Raw genomic sequence first — 22444 nt, 5'->3', positions numbered from 1 at the left:
GCTATTTGAGGAGTGAACCAGTGGATGTAAGATCTGTCTGTCTGTCCTTCTCTCTCTTTCACTCTGCTTTTCAAATGAAGAAAAAATAGAATGTTAAAAAATAATAATAATAAAAAATGGGGCTGACACTGTGGTGTAGAATGTTAAGCATCGCCTGCAGTGCCAGCATCCCTTATGGGCACTGGTTCAAGTCTGGGCTGCCCCACTTCTGATCCAGTTCGCTGCTATGGCCTGGGAAAGCAGTAGAAGATGGCCTGAGTGCTTGGGCTCCTGCATCCATGTGGGAGACCCAGAAGAAGCTCCTGGCTTTTGATTGGCCCAACTCCTGCTGTTGCAGCCATCTGGGAAGTGAACCAGTAGATGGAAGATTCCCGACCCCTCTCTCTCCATATCTCTGCCTTTCAAATATTAAAAAAAAAATAAAAAAATCCATTTTATTTGAAAGAAGAGACTTTTATTATAGAGATACTTTTATTTGGGAGAGAGAGAGAGAGAGACAGAGAGAGAGAGAGACAGAGAGAGACTGAGACTTTAGAAAAATATCTTCCATCTACTGGTTTACTCTTCAAATGCTCACAACAGCTGGGACTGGGCCAGGCATCCAGAACTCAGTCCAGGTCTTACACACGTATGGCAGGGACCCAAGTACCTGAACCATCACTTGCTGCCTCTTGGGGTTCAAATTGCCAGGAAGCTGAATCAAATGCGGAGGAGCCAGAGACTCAAACCCAGGCACTCTCACATGAGATGTGGGTGTCCTGAGCAGCTGCTGTGCCAGCCACCCACTGCTGGTTTTGGCTTTTTAAAAAAATTTAATTATTTTTAATTTTTTTGCAAGGCAGAGTTACAGACAGATCAGGAGAGACAGAGAGATCTTCTATCTGCTGGTTCACTCTCCAAATGGCCGCAGTGTCCGGGGCTGGGCCAGGCCACAACCAGGAGCCAGGAGCCTCTTCCAGGTCTCTCGCGTGGGTGCAGGGGCCCAAGAACTTTGGCTATCTGCTGCTGCTTTCCCAGGTGCATTAGCAGGGAGCTAGATAGGAAGCAGAGAGCTGGGACTTGAACTGGTGCCCCTATGGGATGCTGGCTTCACAGGCAGTGGCTTAACCTGCTACACCACGGTGCTGGCCCCTGATTTTGGCTTTTATCATGAAACACACAGGGCAGTTTTTTTCCCTCCATTCCTGAAGATCAAAAAGGACACATACGTTTGATTTGATGAAAAAGGTAAAATTAATTTGTTATTATTCTGCTTAACAACAAAATATATTAAATTCCTCTGTACTGAAATAGGGAGAGGTAGGATTTTACCTTTTGTAATAAAACAATTGAGGAGAGACGTAAAAGGTCAAGAAAGGAATATATGACAGGAAAACATTGGGTACTTAAGATCCCATCCAAAAATTATTCTATACTTAAAAAATATTTTTTCAGGGAGCTATTTATCTTGCCTTTCATCTTGACACTAAAGGTAAGCCCTTTGATAGATTGGTGTCATTTATTGAACTACAGCTACAGTTTATCTCAGTGTGGCTTAAATTTTGAAATAAAGAAATACAAGCTCTGAAGGAAAAAGATGCAAGAAAGCCATGTATTCAAAATCCCAAGAAATAGAAACAGGTCACTGTCTTTTTTGGAAGCCATAGAAAGTCATATGCCAATGAGACATAACTTAGAAGTCCTTTCTATCATCACAGGGAATAGAAAAATACTGAACATTGGGATATTTCAAAATCCCTATTTTTTGGCATAATTTTCATTATTTTAGTATGGTATTGAACTATCTAGTTGATTAAGTATAGGTAAGCCTACTTGTTCCCATCCACTGGTTCACTCCTCAGATGCCCATAATATCAAGGACTGGGTCAGGCTGATGCTAGGAGCCAGGAACCTAATCTAGGTCTTTCACAGGAGTGGCAGAGACCCAACTACTCGGGCCATTACCTGCTACCTCTCACGATGCACACTAACAGAAAGGAGCAGCTCCTGAGTTTTAAAACCCCTCTTCCTATATGTTTTTATGTTGCCAAAAGTTGCCACCTGTCACCTTTACCAACTATAAACCATAGGGCCAATTGTAGACCACTATATAGTCAGGATATTAATATCCCATTAATTTTTCTGACCTTTTATCCATATTTTTGAATTGCCTCAGTAAGAAGAAAGAACTGCTTGATTTTGAGATAAAGCAGACTCTTGCCATCATAGCAACCCTTGCTAGCTACTTTGTTCCTTACTTATAAAACCTGATAGTTTGGAAGATGATTGAATTTAGTGGCTGGAAGTTACTTAGCAACTCAGTACAGAAGCTTTCTGCTCTCTCTTGTCCTCATCTTAAAGGGACTTTGCCTTTTGTCTTTCTGGAAGTTGCCCATTAAGAGTTTCTTTGTCCCTAAGGATCTTTAGATAGTCTTAATACTAACTGTTCTCCTTTCAAAGTGGTGGGTCTAGAGAGATGGAAAGCTAATTTTATTTTCAGAAGTTTACAGTGTATGATTGCTGTACTCTTAAATTTTATCCAGGATATCCAATATCTCATATTAGGACTCTTTCTACTAGGATCGAGCTCATCGTATTGGTCAGAAGAAACCAGTACGTGTATTCCGTCTCATCACCGACAACACTGTGGAAGAAAGGATTGTGGAAAGAGCAGAGATAAAACTGAGACTTGATTCAATTGTTATACAACAAGGTATTTATGCTTACAAACTTTGTTAAGTTGGTTCTGCAAAAACACATGTGATTTTCTTTAAACAGGATTACTTTCAGTAAACATTGTTTGACCACACTTTTCGTAGAGAAGAAAGTCAAAGATGTAAACTAAAATCTTCCTTGTTGATACCCTTGTATTCACTGTATGGAGTAGTTGAACACCAGTAGCTTATAGTTGAATACTAACAGCATGCCTTGTAAAGTACCTGATAGTATTTAGCAGCTAAAATATCTAGTTTTTTTAAAAAAAGATTTTATTTATTTACTTTAAAGTCAGAGTTAGAGAGAGGCAGAGGTAGAGAGAGAGGCAGAGGTAGAGAGAGAGAGAAGGTCTTCCATCCATCCACTGGTTCACTCCCTAAATGGCCACAATGGCCGGAGCTGAGCTGATCCAAAGCCAGGAGCCAGGAGCTTCTTCCAGGTCTCCCAATGCGGGTGCAGGGGCCCAAGGACTTGGACTGTCTTCCCCTGCTTTCCTGGGCCACAGCAGAGAGCTGGAACAGAAGTGGGGCAGCCGTGACTAGAACTGGTCCCCATATGGAATTCTAGCACTGCAGGCGGCGGCTTTACTTGCTGTGCTACAGCACTGGCCCTAAAATATCTAGTTTTTAAAAGATTTTTAAACATGTATTAGAGGTTTCCTTTCTATATAAAAAAGTTTGATCTGAAAAACAAAGTTTGAGCATGATAAAAAATTGTCCTTCTGGGTTTAAATTTTTTTCTTTTAAAAGATTGATTTAAGAGGCAGATTGAGAATGTGTAGTCCTATGTCGCTCCCCCTCTTCGTGGAGGAGCAACACAGGACCCTGCGCTGTTCTTTTGTCTGCTCGGCCCTCCCCGGGTTTGCTGCTGGTTCTTCCCGGGTTGGCTACTATCCCTTCCACCTCCGTGGAAGGGCAGTTCCCCCTGGCCGCATTCCCCACTTCCGCAGGGGAGCGGCACACCGCCGGCCGGTTCTCTCGGGGGCTGCACGGGTTCCCTTAGATGTTCCCCATAGATGTTTCTGGTGCATGCCGTCTCTCTCCTCCTTTATAGTCCTCCTCCGCCAATCCCAACTCGGCTGAGTACGCTGCTCTCCAATCAGGAGCAAGTCCTACAGTTAATTGGTTGAACTGGAGGCAGCTGTGCGGAAGCTGTTTACTTCTCTCCCAGCGCCATATTGTGGGAGAGCAGATGCATAGAATAAGTCCTAATTCGAGTAACTTAGTCTAGTCCGGATTGCTCCCCACAGATCCCCCTTTCTTTTTATTTTTTAGCGTTGATACGCGCCTGTCTTCGGTGTCCCGCGGCACACACTCTGCTCTACTTGCTAGAGTTGCCACAGGCTCTTACAAGTCCTATCAATCAGGAAAACCGAATCCGGGTCCTCTCTTCGCCATTGTGAGGAGGTTTTTAGGCGCTGATACATGCCTGTGTTCGGTGCCCTGCAGCGCATGCTCTGCTCTGCCCGCAGGGGCTTACAAAACCTATCAGGCAAACCGAATCCAAGCCTTCTCATTGCCGTATTGTGGGGGAGACTTATTAGTGTTGGTTCGTGCCTATCTTCGGTGACCTGCAGCTCATACTCTGGTCGAGCTTTGCTGGCGCTTACCGCCTTAAATCAGGCAGACCGAATCCAAGCCTCCTAATTGTTGCATTGTGGGGAAGCTTTACTGATGTTAATTCGTGCTTGTCTTCGATGACCTGCGGCTAGCCGCCCAGGTGCTCATCGCCTCACTAATCGGGCAGACCGAATCCAAGCCTTCTAATTGGCATGTTGAGGGGAGGCCTTATTTTTCTCTATTTCTCTATCTCCGGGCATTCCTACCTCTCCCATTTCACTTCTATCTTCCAGCATTCCCATTTCTCTTTTACTTCACTTCCAAACTTCTGTTTCTCTTATCCCTGCGGCTTTCCGGCACCTCGCCCCGCCGGCGGGTTCCCGGCTCTGCGCCGCTTCAGCCCGCGCGCCTCTCTCATCTGCGCAGCTTCCCGGCTTTGCGCGGCTCGGGTTCGCGCACTCCGCGGTCTCCACGCTTAACCCTTTCGCGTCTGAACCACGGCCTACGCCAGCGTTCCCTATCTATTCACGCCCCGTGCTCTCTCTGCACGCGGCGGCTTCCGCGAGTAACACAGCGTAGCTTGCGTCTCCGCCACTAGGATTCAATCTAAGTTCCCCGGGCTAGCCTGGCGAATTCAACCCAGCGTACGTCTCCGCCCCACGATTTGGCTTCCCGTCCTTTGCTCCCCGGGCTAATCAGACGGATCCCAATCTGGCTTACGTCTCAGCTTCTGGTTTCAACTTTTCGCCCCCTATTCCCGGGCTAACTTGAGAACCCCAAAGTGGCTTTCGTCTCCGCCTTGGCCTGCCCCCCGCGGCTTCAATTTCCCTAACATTTTTCTCTACCCGGTATGTTTCCCCAAGCTTTCCTCCAACGATATTCCTCCCTCATTTCTCCTGGCCTCTCCCCACAGTCCGCGTCCGAGTCTGTTTGTTCTAGCTTTCACTTTCGCTTTCGACCTTAGAGATTTCTCCCAGCTTCCCCCCGTAGTCCGTATCCGAGTCTATGCCTAGGCTTTCAATAGCTTCTTCCGGCTCCTTTTTCGTCCGGTTTTTCCCTAGGCTGTTTCGAGTCTATGCCTAGGCTTTCAATAGCTTCTTCCGGCTCCTTTTTCGTCCGGCTTTTCCCTAGGCTGTTTGCTAGTTTCTCTCTCCGGTATTTTCCCATTTCTTCCCGTTTCTTCCCTCCTAAGTTTGCTATCCGTCCTAGGTTTCCTAATCCGAGCTAGGTTTCCTATCCGAGTCACGGCACCATTATGTCGCTCCCCCTCTTCGTGGAGGAGCAACACAGGACCCTGCGCTGTTCTTTTGTCTGCTCGGCCCTCCCCGGGTTTGCTGCTGGTTCTTCCCGGGTTGGCTACTATCCCTTCCACCTCCGTGGAAGGGCAGTTCCCCCTGGCCGCATTCCCCACTTCCGCAGGGGAGCGGCACACCGCCGGCCGGTTCTCTCGGGGGCTGCACGGGTTCCCTTAGATGTTCCCCATAGATGTTTCTGGTGCATGCCGTCTCTCTCCTCCTTTATAGTCCTCCTCCGCCAATCCCAACTCGGCTGAGTACGCTGCTCTCCAATCAGGAGCAAGTCCTACAGTTAATTGGTTGAACTGGAGGCAGCTGTGCGGAAGCTGTTTACTTCTCTCCCAGCGCCATATTGTGGGAGAGCAGATGCATAGAATAAGTCCTAATTCGAGTAACTTAGTCTAGTCCGGATTGCTCCCCACAGTCCTATCCACTGGTTCACTCCTCACATACCCCCAATGGCCAAGACTGGGCTGAAGCCAGAGCCAGTAGCTGGCAATGCAATCCAGGTCTCCATATGGGAGCTAAGAACTCAGTTACTTGAGCCAGACTCTGCTTTCCAGAGTCTGCACTAGCAGGAAGCTGGAGTCAGGAGCCAGAGTCAGGAATTGAACCTAGGCACTCAGATGGGGGGTGCAGGTGTCTTGACTGCTAGACTAAATCCTGTTCCTGTCTGGAGTTTTCACGGAATTTTACAGAAGGAAATTCATGTTAAAATAGAAAGCATGTTCATTAAATGACTTTAAAAAGTCACTAGTTTTCAAGGGCCTGCTCTGTGGCATAGTAGTCTAAGCCTCCGCCTGCAGTGCCTGGTGGCTCCAGTTTCTATCTCAACTGCTCCTCTTCCTATCCAGCTCTCTGCTTACGGCCTGGGAAAACAGTGGAAGATGGTCCAGGTGCTTTACCTGTGTCGGAGACCTGGAACTCCTGGCTCCTGGCTTCAGATCAGCTTAGCAGGAGCCATTGTGGCCATTTGGGGAATGAACCAGCAGATGCAAGATGTTTTTTTCTCTCTCTCTGACTCTACCTCTCAAATAAATAAATAAATCTTAAAAAAAACCTCACTAGTTCTCTTGTTCTTACAAAGCTTTATGTATGATGAAATGTAGTAGTGTCTGATTAGAATTAATATGGTATACTCTCTTGGGAATATAATTGCATATATGCAACTTTAATTTTTATATTAGGAAGACTCATTGACCAGCAGTCTAACAAGCTGGCAAAAGACGAAATGTTACAGATGATCCGCCATGGAGCCACCCATGTTTTTGCTTCAAAGGAAAGCGAGCTGACAGATGAAGATATTACAACTATTCTGGAAAGAGGAGAAAGGAAGGTTAGTTACCATAGTGCTCTGTTTTTATGTTGGATTGTTTTAAAATCAACATACTTCAGCATACTACTGTACTTGCATTGTACTTAACAGTGATTCAAGTAGCTTACATTCTCTCTAAGAACTTGCCTATTTATTTCTAGGGTGGATTAGGTTTTTTCAAACATTGGTGAGAAAGGCTAGGATTTAAAATTGAGTACTCTTATTCTTATTGAATAGTGCTCACTGAAAATACTGTGCTTAAAAGCGAAGTAAATTTTCCTTTTTACCATACGTATAAAGACTTACATTTTAAGGGTTTTTTTTTTTTGCATTGGGTTAGGAAAAAAATGAAATTGTATATATGAGGGGGTCTTCAAAAAGTTCATTGAAAATGTCCCTTGTAACCACTACACATGACTGTAAACCATTATGCTTAGTGAAATAAGTCAGTCCCCAAAGGAGAAATATCATGTTTTCTCTGATATGTGGTAACTGATAGAGTAAAACAAATTGTAATATATATGAGCAAAATTGACATTTTGAAAATTGATTATTCTTTACAGCCTTTGTCTCTACTGTTGTAGAATAGTGTTTTTTCTTCTATTTTGAATTATTTACTTAGTGGAAGATTAAGCTTATGATTATAAAATAAACTGAAAGTATGTCACTATAAAAATTAAAAGAAAGAATAAGGAAGGAGGAGACAGAGTGGGAGTATGGGCAGAAGGGAAGATAGCATGGGAAGTATCACTATGTACCTAAGTCTGTATATATGAGATATATGAAGTTTGTTCACCTTATATAAATAAAAAATTGTTAAAAAATTAAAAAGTAACTATGCATGGGTTTAAGCTTGTTTTGCACCAAAATAAACTTATCTTTTAATTCTGTTTTTTCAAACCTTTGTGGTCTCATATTCATATTTCTAAAATATAAGGACTCCTCAAAGACATATTCATTATACCATTATACTAGTGTCCCACCTGAATAACCCAGTAATTCTTTAATAACATCAAATATCTAGTTAGTATTCAAATGTCCAATTGTTTCCTAAATGGTTAGTTTCTAAATTTAATGTTATATTTGATCTACCAACATGATATAGAATTTTAAAAAATCCCTTAAATATTTATAGAATACATGAGAGAGCAACTATAATTACATAGGCTTAACTGTCCCACCAAAAGTCTCATTAAAAATCAACACACATATTTGGATTCAGTTCATTTTGTGCATTATTGGAAAGTAACTTTAAATTGTGAGAAGCACATAATTTAGAGAGAGGGTAAAATATCACTTTTTTCTGGACCTCAAGGGAAAATATGGATCTTCTGAATACTGTTATAATGTTTGTTCTTAAGAATTCTTTTTTTTTATTTGATAGGCAGAGTTAGTGAGAGAGACAGAGAGAAAGGTCTTCCTTCCGCTGGTTCACCCCGCAAATGGCTGCTACGGCTGGTGCGCTGCGCCGATCCGAAGCCAGGAGCCAGGTGCTTCCTCCTGATCTCCCATGCGGGTGCAGGGCCCAAGCACTTGGGCCATCCTCCACTGCCCTCCCGGGCCACAGCAGAGAGCTGGACTGGAAGAGGGGCAACCGGGACTAGAACCCAGCGCCCATATGGGATGCTGGCACCTGCGGAGGTGGAGGATTAACCAAGGGAGCCACAGCGCCAGGCTCTGTTCTTAAAAATTCTTTAATTTTTCTATTTATAAAATCTGGAAGTTAAGAAGACATCAGAGTCTGCTAACAGAATTTTTCATGTAGCACTTTTACATCTCTAAAGAGGTCTGTGTTTACTCAAATAAACAACTAAACAAAAATACCAAACAACTGATCTTGTCTCAGTCTGAAAATCTGGGCTACTTTAATTACTAGAACTGATGTCAGATGATAAAGGTGTTGTTTTTCTTTTTTTTTTTTTTAAGATTCTGTTTATTTATTTGAGAGGTAGAGTTACAGATAAAGGCCTTCTATCTGCTGGTTCACTCCCCAAATGGCCGCAACAGCTGAAGCTGAGCTGATCCGAAGCCAGGAGCCAGGAGCTTCTTCCAGGTCTCCCACGTGGGTGTAGGGGCCCAAGCACTTGGGCCATCCTCCACTGCTTCCCTAGGTGCATTAGCAAGGAACCAGATTGGAATAGGAGCAGCTGGGACTTGAACCGGAACCCATATTGGATGCTGGCACTGCAGGTGGCAGTTTTACCCGCTATGCCACAACAGCAGCCCTGGTGTTATTTTTCTAAATGCCTTATTTCTTGATTTTAAATATACAAACTAGCATATTTATGAGAAATCCAGTCCAGTATTTAGCAAACTTATCTTTTTTCAAAAATTTATTTGTTTGAAAGAGTTACAGAGAGAGGCAGAGACAGAAAGGGAGAGGTCTTCCTTCCTCTGGTAACTCCCCAAGTGGCTGCAACAGCTGGAGTTGAGTCGATCCGAAGCCAGGAGCCAGGAGATTCTTCCGGGTCTCCCCTTTGGGTGCAGGGGTCCAAGGACTTGGACCATCCTCCACTGCCTTCCCAGGCACATTAGCAGGGAGCTGGATTGGAAGTGGAGCACCTGGGACTCGAACCAGTGCCCATATGGGATGCTGTTGCTGCAGGCCAGGGCTTTAACCCACTAAGCCACAGCGCCGACCTGCAAACTTATCTTGAACCTAGTGGAATTCTCATTTGGAGAAAAGTTCTGTATAATTGTACATGTTCAGACGTAGGATGAATATTCCTGTTAAGGAATTCAGATCCTGGCTCAAAATTCGCTTTGCTTCACTTCTGTCCCCTCTATGCTTACATAGAATTAAACATCATTTAGTTAAGCTTTGTGGCAATTTGGTTGCAAATAAAAAATGTCAGGGATTCATAGCTCAGCTGTTAAAATTTATAAGCCACAAATAAATTAAAAATCCATTCATTTTGAAAAACTCCACAAAGCAAAGTGTTGACTTAGCCTTTGCAGGTTATTTATCTAAACACACTTAATGTGTTAATATCACATCATTACCTGAAAGTCACCAAAGACTATTTTTTAAAAGATTTATTTTATTTATTTGAAAGACAAAGAGAGAGGTAGAGACAGAGAGAGGTCTTCCATTTGCTGGATCACTCCCCCGATAGCTGCAACAGCTGGAGCTGCGCCAATCTGAAGCCAGGAGCCAGGAGCTTCTTCTGGGTCTCCCACGTGGGTGCAGGGGTCAAAGGTCCCCAGCCGTCTTCTACTGCTATCCCAGGCCATAGCAGAGAGCTGGATTGGAAGAGGAGCAGCCGGGACTAGAACTGGCGCCTATATGGGATGCTGGCACTTCAGGCCAGGGCTTTAACCGCTGCGCTACAGCGCTGGCCCCCGAAGACTATTTGTAATGAGTAAGGTAAAAAAGAATTCAAAACAAAACTATTCTTTTCTTTGATAGGAAGAAGCAAGCTAATTTTTCAGATTAAAAAATAATTGTAACAGAATATTCTATGACAGATAAATAAGGAAAGACTCAAGAGTCACTTACTGTAATATCTAAAGCTGGATAATAGGTGAAGTCCATGTTTCTTTCTTTTTCTTAGTTTAACTCTGGTACATGAGTTAAGATGTAAAGCAGCAATAATGTGATTCCAAACAACTTGGAATTTTATTGCAAACATTCCATAAAGAATGGAAGCAAATTAGTCCATTTTTTGTCTTTGAATATAATTGCTTATAATGACTGACAACTATCATTATAACTCAGTTTAGTTTACCTTTTTTTTACTGAATTTCTGTTTAATAAGAATTTTGCCCATATACCACATCACATCAACTAGTAACAATGATTTTCCATTTTAAAATTTATGAATACTAAGAAAAAAACATATGGCACAGTTTTGTTAATGCTATGTGTAGGGGATTACAAAAGACAAGGATGAAAAGAACCAGGGCAAAGAAAGAAACTTCTTATTGCCATCACCACAGTATTGTTTAGTACTGCCTAATGTATATCTGTTAACATATGTAAAAACTGGGTTTCTAAATATGTTTATATGTATTTTTAAAAGTCAACTACCAGTGGCAATTTCAGTATCAGTAGGTTTTATTATTTTTTTAGAAATTTTCACTTATGCTTTTGTATATCAAAGTCTCAGATTCTAGTTTTAATTAAGATAGATATAAGAATAACAAGTAGGCATACATATAAAAAGACAAACACACCTTAACTAAATTGCCAAACCTTTCTACTGTACTTATTCCATCAATGAATCAGAAATCTCTAGTCTTGTTGAAGTATGCTTATTTAGGAGTTAGATGCTGTGTGCATTGCAGAAAGAGAAATGAGCATGAAAGTAAGCAGGAAAGATGAAAAGGGAAATAACCAAGGATAAGGCTATGCACAAAATAAATATCAAGGAATTTGAGTGCTGTTCAACAAAATACAACACCATGAGAAAAGTTAACTTTATTTTGGGATGTAATCAAAATTTGGTCAAGAACCTACCAGGAGACAAAACAAAAACATGCAAATATTTTATACTAACTTTTAAAAGAAGCCTTAAAAGTGACCTTACAATACTTGGTTTTCAATAAAACTTTCTTTTTATTTATTTATTTTTTGACAGGCAGAGTTAGACAGTGAGAGAGAGAGAGAGAGAGAGAAAGGTCTTCCTTTTACCGTTGGTTCACCCCCCAAGTGGCCGCTACGGCCAGCGTGCTGTGCTGATCCGAAGCCAGGAGCTAGGTGCTTCTCTTGGTCTCCCATGCGGGTGCAGGGCCCAAACGCTTGGGCCATCCTCCACTGCACTCCCTGGCCACAGCAGAGGGCTGGCCTGGAAGAGGGGCAGCTGGGACAGAATCCGGCACCCCGACTGGGACTAGAACCCGGTATGCCAGCACCAAGGAAGAGGATTAGTCTAGTGAGCCACAGTGCCTGCCAATAAAACTTTCATAAAGCCTCATCTACCTCAGAAATGTTGGGGATAGGATTAAGATGTAAAACAATGGACTTCAAACGTCGGAAGTTCGTTCCCTCGCATGGGGTCTAATCCAGCCCTGCAAGAATGGGAATGTATTCCTGTGAGCCCTAACCTGCTCCGCAGAGTAAGCATTAAACCCTTTTAAAGACCTAATCACCATCTTTTAAAGATCCTGCTCCTTCACTCCACATGACATTGGGGCCCACACTTTTTTTTTTGACAGGCAGAGTGGACAGTGAGAGAGAGACAGAAAGGTGTTCCTTTGCCGTTGGTTCATCCTCCAATGGCCGCCGCGGCCGGCGCACTGCGCTGATCTGACGGCAGGAGCCAGGTACTTATCCTGGTCTCCCATGCAGGTGCAGGGCCCAAGCACTTGGGCCATCCTCCACTGCACTCCCGGGCCATAGTAGAGAGCTGGCCTGGAAGAGGGGCAACCGGGACAGAATCCGGCGTCCTGACCGGGACTAGAACCCGGTGTGCCGGCGCCGCAAGGCGGAGGATTAGCCTGTTGAGCCGCGGCGTCGGCCCCACACTTCTAAAATATATACCCTCTGAAGGATCAAATCATATCTAAACCGTAGTAACTACACTCGTGTATCCTGCAAATTGGTTAAGTTTGCTTTTTAGATGATTTTATTTTTGAGGTCTCTTCTGCATTTTGAACAATCTTGTCTTAGTATGTTTCATGTCATTATGTAAAAGGTGTTATTTTATTCCAACATTACTTTTATTTCAGCATGAACTGTTTGTCCCATTAGAAATTTTCACATGGCTCATCTTCAATGATAAAAGATTTAAAGCTGAAATGAGAATACTTGAGAAACACCTTTAAGTATTTAAAATCCTTGAACAAGTTAAATTTACATTAATGTTTGATGTTAACATTGCATTTTTAGTTCACAAATGAACAGACTGGATATTTTATGTCAAAACCTGACTTTTATAAAGAGAGAGAATCTGTAAATTTTATAAGAAATATAATGATAATCTCATTTTACTATATTAAACATTAGACTGCAGAGATGAATGAACGCTTGAAGAAAATGGGAGAGTCTTCTCTAAGGAATTTTAGAATGGACGTTGAACAAAGTTTGTACAAGTTTGAAGGAGAAGATTATAGAGAAAAACAAAAGGTAATTTTTTGTCCTCAACAGTTAGACCCTCAAATTAACCTTTCTTCCTGTGACAATCATAAAATAACACTGACGCTTAATGTGTTATAATACTCTGCTCTAAGTGACATTTTATCGTTGGTGAAGAGATCTCGTGCAAGGCTATCTTTAGTATATTTTGGCTTATCATCATCATCATCATCATTATATTATCATCATTTTTGCTGCTGCTGCTGCTGCACACACTGAGTATACACATTGAGTATCCCTTATCTGAAATGTTTTGGGACCAGAAGTGTTTCATATTTTGGAGTTTCTGGGGTAGACTTTTGCATAGACTTTGACAGGTTGAGCTTCCCTAATCTAAAAATCTGAAGTCCAAGATGCTCTAAAATCTAAAATATTTTGAGGGTTAGTGTTCAAAAAGTTTCTGATTTTGGGTTTTGGATTAGGGATGTTCAACCTGTATTACTACTTTTGCTCCTGGGAAGCAGTTTAGGAATGTGATTGAGTTCCTGAAATCTGGAGCTTAAATCTCAATTCTATCACTAATTCAGTTAAGTGACTTTGGGTACTCAGTTTTCTCACCTATGATATGGGGGTTATCGTAGTTATATCACAGAGTGATTCTGAAGATGAAAGAAGTTAATAATCATGAAATAATTAGAATAATGCCTGATACTATTAACTGTAGGAGGAATAATATTATCAACATTTAGTTATTTAAATGCCAGAAAGACTTTGTTACATGTGGTCTCATTTATAAAATAATGCATTATAAGATATTGCATGGACAGCAAGGGTCTGTTGAAGAAGTGAAGGTTGTATTTCTGTTCTTTAAGCTGAAAATAAGGCTGTAATTTTAAAGCTTTTTATTTTGACATGAATTTAGACTTACAGAATGGTTGTAAAAGCAGCTCAGCTTTCACACTCAGCTTTCCCTGATGTTAACAACTTACATGTTAGCATAATTTTCAGGTCTAGGATATTAGCACAATTTTTTAAAGATTTATTTATTTATTTGAAAGATAACAGAGAGAGGAGAAGCAGAGAGAGAGGTCTTCCATCCGATGGTTCACTTCCCAATTGGCCACAACGGCCGGAGCTGCACCGATCCGAAGCCAGGAGCCAGGAGTTTCTTCTGGGTCTCCCACGCGGGTGCAGGGGCTCAAGGACCTGGGCCAACTTCCATTGCTCTCCCAGGCCACAAACAGAGAGCTGTGGAAGTGGAGCAGCCGGATTTCGAACCGGCGCCCATATGGGATGCTGGTGCTTCAGGCCAGGGTGTTAACAAGTTTTTCTCCTAGTGTCCTTTTGGTTTTGAGGGGAGCTAATATAGCATCCCACATTGCATCTTTTAAAAACTAGACTTTGTTTTTTAAAGAGCACTTACATGTTTATAAGAACATCAAGAAGACAGCAGAGAGTTCTCATATACCCTCCCCCAGCACTGCACAGCCTTGCCACCTGTTAGCATCCCACAGCAGAGTGATACGTGACGTCATGGATCTGTGAGAATGTTAGTACATCATTCTCATCCAAAGCCATCAGTTCTGTTAGGATTCTCTCCTGGTGTGGTATATTCTGTGGCTTTTGAGAAATGTCTAGTGACGTATGATGTGTATTTACAATTATAATATTATTCAGAGTAGTTTCACAGCCCTAAAAATCTTCTGTGCTCCACTTCTTCATCCCTCCCCTCTGTCAGGCCCCAGAAACCACTGATCTTTTGAGTGACTCCATAGTTTCACCACTTCCAAAATGTAATATAGTTGTAGGTAGCTTCTTTAACTTAGTAACATTTATTTAGGTTTCCTACATGTTCTTTTGTGGCTTGATAGGTCTTTTTTAGTGCTGAGTGATATTCCATCATCTGAGTACACAACAGTATATTTATCTATCACCTGCTGAAGGACATCTTGGTTGCTTCAGAGTTAAGAATACAGCTTGTATGAAATGTGTGCAGGCTTTTTGTGGGTATAATTTTTAACCCCTTTGGGTAAAGTCCAAGGAGCATGATTGCTGGATCCTGTGGTGAGCGTATGTATAGTTCATAAGGAACTTCCAAACCGTCTTCCAGAGTACCTGTACCACTTTGCATTCCCATCAGCAGTGAATGAGAGTTCCTGTTGCTTTACATCCTCACCAGCATTTGGTGTTAGCAGTGTTTTAAATTTTCACCATTCTAATGTACAGTAATTTCTCACTGTTTTTTTACATTTTAAATTCCTTTTTCGTTGAAAGATTTGTTTATTTGAATGGCAAAATTACAGAGGCAAAGCAGGGTGGGGAGAGAGAAGTATCAGTCTTTCATCCTCTGGTTCACTCCTCAAATGTCTGCAACAGCCAGGGCTGGGCCAGGCTCAAGTAAGAAGCCCGGAGCCAGGAATTTCTTCTGGGTCTCCCATGTGGGTGACAGTGGCCCAGGCACTTGGACTATCTTCTGCTGCTTTCCCAGGCCAGTAGCAGGGAGTGGATGGGAAGTGGAGCAGCCAGGACATGAACCAGAGCCCATATGGTATTCCAGCTTAACATGCTATGCCACGATCTGCCCCCAGATTTTCAGTTCCTTAATGACACATGATGAATATTTTTTCACATACTTAATTACCATCCTTTGGAGGATACTTAAAATAGTTTGTGGAATATGGATGCTATGTAAAAAATATTAATGAAGTTCAAAAACTTTTTGCACCAAATGTCTTTTAATTCTGCTTTTCCACAAACATTTTGAGGTACCCTTGTATAGCTTCTTTGGTCCATTTTTAAATTGCTTTTTCTTTTAAAAATTAAAAAATATTTTATTTATTTGAGAGAAAGAAAAGGAAGAAGAAGAAATCTCTTCCATCTGTTGGTTCACTCCTCAAATACCTACGACAACCAGAGCTAGCCGGGCTGAAGCTGGGAGCTGGGAACTCAGTTTAGGATGTGGGCATTGCAAGTGGCATCTTAATCATTGTGTCAAGTGCCCACCCCTGTTTGTTTTCTTTTTTTTTTTAAGATTTATTTCACTTATTTGAAAGACAGAGTTACAGAGAGAGGTAGAGAGAGAGAGAGAGAGAGAGATCTTCCATCCGAGAGAGAGAGAGAGATCTTCCATCCACTGGTTCACTCCCCAGATGGTTGCAATGGCCAGAGCTGTGCTGATCTGAAGCCAGGAGCCAGGAGCCTCTCTCGGGTCTCCCACGTGGGTGCAGGGGCCCAAGGACTTGGACCATCTTCCACTGCTTTCCCAGGCCATAGCAGAGAGCTGGATTGGAAGTGGAGAAGCCAGGACTAGAACCGGCACCCATATGGGATGCCAGCACTTCAGACCAGGGCTTTAACCTGCTGTGACACGGCGCCGGCCCCTATTTGTTTTTTTTTTTTTATTGTTGAGTTTAAGAGTTCTTTGTAGGTTTTGCATAATGATCCTTTAGTCAGTTATGTCTTCTGTAAAATTTTCTCCTAGTCTGCGGCATTCTTCTCTTTCTCTTGACTGAATTGCATTTTTGTTGCTCAGTTTCCTATCTTCTCATCTGTGACAGTTCCTCACTCTTTGCTTGTCTTTTATGACCATGACAGTTAAAAAATATTTATTTATTTAAGAGGGAGGAGGGAGAGAGAGAGGGAACACTTCTTTCTGCTGGTCCACTCCCCAAATTCTAGCAGTGGCCTGAATCTAGGTCTCCTATGTAGGTGTTAGGGACCCATTTACTCGAGCCATCACCTGCCACTTTCCAACATCTGCATTGGTAGGAAGCTGGAATTGAAGTGGAGCTAGAATGTGAACCCAGGCCCTCCAATATGGGATGCGGGTGTCTTAACTGATGACGTAACCACTATGCCAGACTCCTGCCTCCTTTGACACTTTTGAGGAGTATTCGTCAGTTCCTCTGTAGTTTCTCTTGGAGTTTCTCTAATATTTTCTCATGATTTGACTGAGACGATGCATATGGGGGCAAGAATACCACAGAAAGCATATTATATCCTCACTACATCATATCAGGGAGTATGTGATGCTGTTATATTTTATTACTGGGGAGGAAATGTGATCACTTTGTTGAGGTGGTACCTGTGGGGAGCAACTGGGAGCAACTCGGACTAGACTGTTACTGGAATTAAGACTTATTCTATGCATCTGCTCTCCCACAATATGGCGCTGGGAGAGGAGTAACAGCTTCTACACAGCTGCCTCCAGTTCAACCAATAAACTGTAGGACCTGCTCCTGATTGGAGGAGAGCAGCGTACTCGGCGTGTGGGTAGCAGAGTTGGGATTGGCGGAAGAGGACTATAAAGGAGGAGAGAGACAACATGCACCAGGAACATCTATCTGAAGGAACACCTGTGCAGCCCCCGAGAGAGCCGGCCGGCGGTGTGCCTCTCCCCCGCGGAAGTGGGGAAAGTGGCAGGGGGAACCGCCCTTCCACGGAGGTGGAAGGGTCGGTAGCCAACCCGGGAAGAACCAGCAGCAAACCCGGGGAGGGCCGAGCAGACAAAAGAACAGCGCAGGGTCCTGTGTCGTTCCTCCACGAAGAGGGGGAGCGACAGTACCTGCCGGGTTTCTCTACCGTGAAGTTACCATTTTGATAAATAATCTTGAAGGAGATATTCCCAGAACTTTGACTCCACTGATTTTTATCATCTAATTGATGGAACTTCCCTGCAAGAGTTAGTACTGTGGTGTTTGCCTCGGGACAATTTTGTGTTTCCCTCATTCCATCCAGAGTTTTTGATTGGGATTTTTCTGTAAAAAGAGCTACTCTTTTCTCTAGTTGATTTATATATTCTGTTATTTATCAATATGTACTTGTAGTTTTTATTTTGTTGAGTTATAATCCAGTTTTGTCATTATTTTGTTGTTGAGGTTGTTCCATAAAATAATTGTGTTTTTGAACTGATGGAAATGAATTAAAGTGAAAAGCTCATTCTTAGGTCTTGATTTTACTGAAAAATGAGAAATGTGCCATTAGTAGATAGTGTGCTGATAATGCTTTATCACTATCATTGTAGCTGATAGTTCTTCGTTTCCTAACTTATATCTGTCTGGTTGTATCTGTAATCTTAACTGTCTTATCCTGCTGAGATCGAGGTGGCGGCCTCTGCACAGAATAGAAATTGCCTTCCTAATGAGCTTCGTAGCTCTCATTATGTGATATGAATTTTATTAATCATTCTTATAAGCATATTGGTATTATAAGTATTGTATGAAGTGGAAAACACTAAATAGTGCAGTCTAAAAGTCATTGGAGCATCTTCTCCACAATGAGACTTAGTAAACTATTTCTGTTAACAAGTTTTCCTATGCTTCTACTTCCAGCAAAATAATGACAAACAGATATATAGAGCTTTTAATAAAAATTGAGATTATTTGCTCTTTTATTGTGTAATGTTTGAGAGTAATAATGACATCTAAAGTCAGAATTTTTGAATATTCTGAGCTGAGATTATTTTATTTCTTTTCCTTCATATTTTCTAGATAGGTTCAGCCAACAGGTTCAAATTACTTTTTGAAGAGAATTGAAAATCTGAAAGAGGCCGGCGCCGCGGCTCACTAGACTAATCCTCCGCCTAGCGGCGCCGGCACACCGGGTTCTAGTCCCGGTCGGGGCGCCGGATTCTGTCCTGGTTGCCCCTCTTCCAGGCCAGCTCTCTGCTGTGGCCAGGGAGTGCAGTGGAGGATGGCCCAAGTGCTTGGGCCCTGCACCCCATGGGAGACCAGGAAAAGCACCTGGCTCCTGGCTCCTGCCACCGGATCAGCGTGGTGCGCCGGCTGCAGCGCGCTGGCCACGGCGGCCATTGGAGGGTGAACCAACGGCAAAGGAAGACCTTTCTCTCTGTCTTTCTCTCTCACTGTCCACTCTGCCTGTCAAAAAATAAAAAATAAAAAAAAATAAAAGAAAATCTGAAAGAATATTGTTTATAAATCCAGAGAATTATAAATTGAGGTAGATTTTCAGGTATGATTTGTTGAACCAATTGCATTATATTACCACTATACCTGGTAAATGAAGTTCATGATGGTTGACATTGATCCTAAATAAATTAACTTGAATAAATTAGTTTTAGTGTACTCTTGCTTAAAACAAACTAAATCATCATGATTTTTTCTGTTTTTGAAAGTCCTGGAATTGGCCTTTAGTGCTTTCTTCAAATTTGAATATGTATACCTTCAAATAAGTATAGGCTAAATGTTCAAATACTTTACTTTCAGAAAATTAATTTGAACTATTATTAATTTCTTTTCATTCCAACTGAGAAAGATAAACTATTGGTAATTTATAAAATTTATTTTCCATACTGTCACATCATGTTCATCCATCTGAAGTAAAGACAAAATTTGTTTCATTGCTGTGAACATTTCTCATTTTACTCAGCCATCACATTATAATAGCCATATGTCATAGCACCCTACAGTTAGGAAGCACCTTAAAAGTCATTTACGCTAACTTTTCTTGTAACTAAGAAATTCCATTTTATAGCGTCTGGAACAGATAGCCATCCTTTGAGTATTGTTGTGTTGGGATCTTATCCTACTCAGGATAGTTCATTTCACTGTTTTATGTTGTCTGGCTCTCAGAAAATGTCTTATTTGATGTAGAAGCTCCTTGATAAAAGATACTATTTTATTCATCTTTGCATCCCTGACACTGGCTTGCACATAATGTACTAGGCACTCCGTGCATAGTTGTTAGATTATGTTGAGTAGCAATCGCTTTCTTGTAACTCTCCACATTAGTTTTAACCTTATGGAACTAAAAAGAATTTAATTCTTTCCTAGTTGATAGGCTGTCACATATGTGAATGCCACCATTATGTATGTCTTTAGTCTTTACTTCTTTAGACACTGTGAGAGCTCACAGATCTTTAACCACCCTGGTCATCTTAGTTTATCATCCGCTCTGAAAATATGATACCAAGGTTGGAACTCAACCTTTAATAAGATAAAATGGATAGGACTGTTGATGGTAGACTATTGGCCTCTATTAGACCATTAATGGCTAATTTATTAAAGGCACTAGGTTAGGTACTGTGAAATCAAGACAAAACATGAGTTAGACATCTGTTCCCCAGACTGCTATTTTTAAATGTTTATTTGTCTTCATCCACATAGAGAAGGGGAAGTGGAGAGAGAGAGAGAGAGAGAGAGAGAGAGCACGCACGAGCGCCTCCATTCTCCAATTCCTTCAACACCCAGGACTGGGCTAGGCCAAAGTCAAGATCCAGGAACTCCATTCAGGTCTCCCATGTGGTGTCAGGGGCTCAAGCCCTTGAACTTCTCAAGATGCATGAGCAGGAAGCTGGAATGGATACAGAGGAGCCGGGACTCGAATCTGCACTGTGATATGGGATGTGGGAGTCTCAAGTGGTGGCTTAACCCACTGTACCACAATGCCCACCCCACCCCTGTTGTTAATTTTGTCTGTTGACTGTTAAATTGTATTTTTTAAATGATAGTGGAGTAAAATTTTAAATGTTACAAATAATTTTTCATACTTCTTTAAATGTTTAATAATACCCTACATTTAACTTGTGGCAGTTTACCAATGTCTTCAACTATATGGTCACATTTAATCCTGAAGGTAGGTAATATCAGTGTCATTTATAGATGGAGAAAATATGAATAATTCACCCCTAAAAAGTTATACAACTGGTGAAGTAGCAGAACCTGGATTTAAATCTGGGTCTTTCTGATTCCACTAACTTTTCCCATACCCCAACAGCTACTATTCCTGAAGGTCTCACTTGAACATTTCTCCTGACTTGAAGGGAAATACACTTGTCGTGTTGCTATTCCTCATTTACCCCCTCATGTTTTAAGAATGCATACACTTACAACAGTTATTAGAATTAATGTTATTCTTCCTTTCATAATAGCTGGTCTTTACCTGTTATATGGACATAAAATCCTAAGTAGATTGTGCAGATTCTTTTCTATTACCAGGGATGAACGAATTTTGAAACATCTTTTCAAAAAGAAAAGAATAGAAAATCATCCTCGCACCTGAAATTTGTGTCCAGTACAAATTTTTTGAACTCTGGATATGTAACTGTGATTGATAAAGTATGTTTGATTCTTTCATATCTATATCTACCTATAGAGATAGATATAATTATAGATGTGTATACAGATACAGCATTTATTGTAATAAAGCAACATGGCCTTGGTTTTCCCATGCTTCTGCAGCCTTGATGTACTTGATTTGGATAAAATGGTCTGGAGTAATTAATGCCTCTGTTCTTGTTTGTTGTTTATAGCTTGGTATGATGGAATGGATTGAACCTCCTAAACGAGAACGCAAAGCAAACTACGCCGTGGATGCCTACTTTAGAGAGGCTTTGCGTGTCAGCGAGCCAAAGATCCCAAAGGTAAACTGCTGCAAGGCTGGTTTTTATGTTCTGAAGATCCCTCTTCTAACATGTTCTGTGATTCCGATTTAATTATATTATTGTTGCGTCATGGTCGCTGTAACAGTTCGAAGATAGTACTTCATATGGCCCAGCTGTATCAGTGGAATTTTATTGTATTCATTTTCCATATGTATCAGATAATTATTTTCATCTTATGGACAGAAAACAAATATATGTATATGTGTAACACGTTCTCCTCTCTCAGGCTCCACGGCCTCCGAAGCAGCCAAATGTTCAGGATTTTCAATTTTTCCCACCACGTTTATTTGAGCTTTTGGAAAAAGAAATTCTTCATTATCGAAAGACAATAGGCTATAAGGTAGTTTTTCAGTATTTCAGATTACTATAATACAATATTTTAAAATAATATTGTCTGTTTAGCTAGACTGTTAATTGTTTCATTTTAACATGAGAGAATGTAAGAGTAAATCAAAACAGTGTTTTTAAAACCAAAGAAGAAGGGCAGACTTTTAGCCATGAAGATGTTCATTAACATACTGGTTAAGGTGCCTGCGTCCCATATCAGAGTGCCTTGGTTCAATACTTATCTCTGGCTTTGGACACCAGCTTCCTGCTAATGCAGACCTTGGGAGGTAGTGGTGGTGTCCCAAGAAATTGGGTTCCTGCTACCCACGTGGTACACCTGGATTGATTTTCTGGCTTCAGTTTGGTCTAATCCCAGCCAATGTGGGCATTTGGGGAGTGAACCAGCTAATAGATGATCTCTCTCTCTGTCTCTCTCTCTCTCATCTGTCTTTCTGTCTCTCAAATAAATTAAAGAAGAAAATAAAGAAGAGGTTTAACCATAAATAAACTGTTCAGTGACTGAATCACCAATAGGATCATGACTAAGTGGCATTATTGGAGAATTATCCAATATTTGAAAATAGTAGTAATCATATGATTTTAATAATGCTAGTGTTTGAATATTCAAATAATATGTACAAGGATGAATAAGTCTGTGGTTGATTAGAATTGAATATTGATATATGATAGGAAAATTTTGATCATTTCCTGGATAGGACCAAGAAATAATATATTTGTGCTTATTGCTTATAAGTTGATTAAAGCTCTTTGGTGGTTAGTGCATTGTGGTTATTTAGGTATTAGATAATTATAAACATGATAACTATGTAATTTTAA

General features: G+C 41.4%; 1 protein-coding gene across 9 annotated transcripts in view; it reads left to right on the top strand.

Annotated features, from left to right (window-relative positions):
- The window catches only part of SMARCA1 (SNF2 related chromatin remodeling ATPase 1), a 100827-nt gene that overhangs the window by 37200 nt on the left and 41183 nt on the right, over window positions 1-22444 (top strand). For all 9 annotated transcript variants that reach the window (XM_017349732.4, XM_070066460.2, XM_070066459.2 and 6 more), the window contains 5 exons: window positions 2560-2692; window positions 6736-6884; window positions 12811-12930; window positions 21149-21259; window positions 21507-21620. In XM_017349732.4, the coding sequence (XP_017205221.1) occupies window positions 2560-2692; window positions 6736-6884; window positions 12811-12930; window positions 21149-21259; window positions 21507-21620 (627 nt within the window). The remainder of the gene's footprint in view (window positions 1-2559; window positions 2693-6735; window positions 6885-12810; window positions 12931-21148; window positions 21260-21506; window positions 21621-22444) is intronic.

This window comes from Oryctolagus cuniculus, chromosome X (genome assembly GCF_051225735.1).
Source record: "Oryctolagus cuniculus isolate XC-2025 breed Fujian yellow rabbit chromosome X, ASM5122573v1, whole genome shotgun sequence".
NCBI classification, from domain to species: Eukaryota; Metazoa; Chordata; class Mammalia; order Lagomorpha; family Leporidae; genus Oryctolagus; species Oryctolagus cuniculus.
This window is presented reverse-complemented; position numbering and strand designations above follow the sequence as displayed.